The sequence below is a fragment of the Corapipo altera genome, unplaced genomic scaffold, assembly GCF_003945725.1.
Source record: "Corapipo altera isolate COAL_440 unplaced genomic scaffold, ASM394572v1 2, whole genome shotgun sequence".
In the NCBI taxonomy this organism is placed as follows: Eukaryota; Metazoa; Chordata; class Aves; order Passeriformes; family Pipridae; genus Corapipo; species Corapipo altera.
In genome coordinates, this window is record NW_020884890.1 from 13651974 (window position 1) to 13652882 (window position 909).

Below are 909 nucleotides of genomic sequence, written 5' to 3' on the forward strand. Positions count from 1 at the left end.
TCAGAAATGAACTTCTGACCATGGGGGACTGGAACTTGTTGGGCAGCATCCTTGAAGAAGTGCACATCCACTCCACCATAGTTGGCAAAATCTGGCTCACAATCCTGTTCATATTCCGGATGCTGGTGCTGGGAGTGGCTGCTGAAGATGTCTGGGACGATGAGCAGTCCGAGTTCATCTGCAACACAGAGCAACCTGGCTGCAACAACATCTGTTATGACAAAGCCTTTCCCATCTCTTTGATCAGATACTGGGTTCTACAGATCATATTTGTCTCCTCCCCATCATTAGTGTACATGGGCCATGCACTCTATAGGTTAAGGGCGCTTGAGAAAGAGCGACAGAACAGGAAAGCCCACCTGCGGGCTCAGCTGGAAGACCTGGAGCCCATGCTCGAGGAACACAGGAGAGTGGAGAGAGAACTGCGTAAGCTGGAGGAACAGAAGAAAGTGAATAAGGCACCCCTGAGAGGGTCCCTGCTGCGCACATATATCCTACATATCCTGACCCGGTCGGTGGTCGAAGTGGGCTTTATGATAGGTCAGTATCTTTTATATGGGTTTCACATGTCCCCTCTTTACAAATGCACTCGGCCCCCATGCCCTAACACGGTGGATTGTTTTGTGTCCCGACCCACAGAGAAGACCATCTTTATGGTTTTCATGAACAGCATCGCCGCCGTCTCCCTCTTCCTCAACATCCTAGAAATCGCCCACCTGGGCCTCAAGAAGATCCAGAAGAGCCTCTGCGGGCAGCCGCAGTGGCCGGCAGGCCTCGCCGAGGAGGATCCCAGCCTGTACAACTCCAAGAAGAGCTCCGTGGTGCCGTCGCCGCCCCGCCTGGCCAGCAACGCGGCCCCGCCGCGCCCTGCGCCCGCCCCGCTCCCGCCACCTGGATCCGACATCGCAT

At 55.1% G+C, this 909-nt stretch overlaps 1 protein-coding gene across 1 annotated transcript; it reads left to right on the plus strand.

The window, feature by feature from the left end:
• On the plus strand, nt 1-846 carry GJA10 (gap junction protein alpha 10; the record flags this gene model as incomplete). The annotated part of the gene is made up of 1 exon (XM_027645051.1): nt 1-846. A coding segment is annotated over exon 1 (826 nt), but the record flags the coding sequence as incomplete, so codon positions are not given.
• Between the last annotated feature and the right edge of the window lie 63 nt (nt 847-909).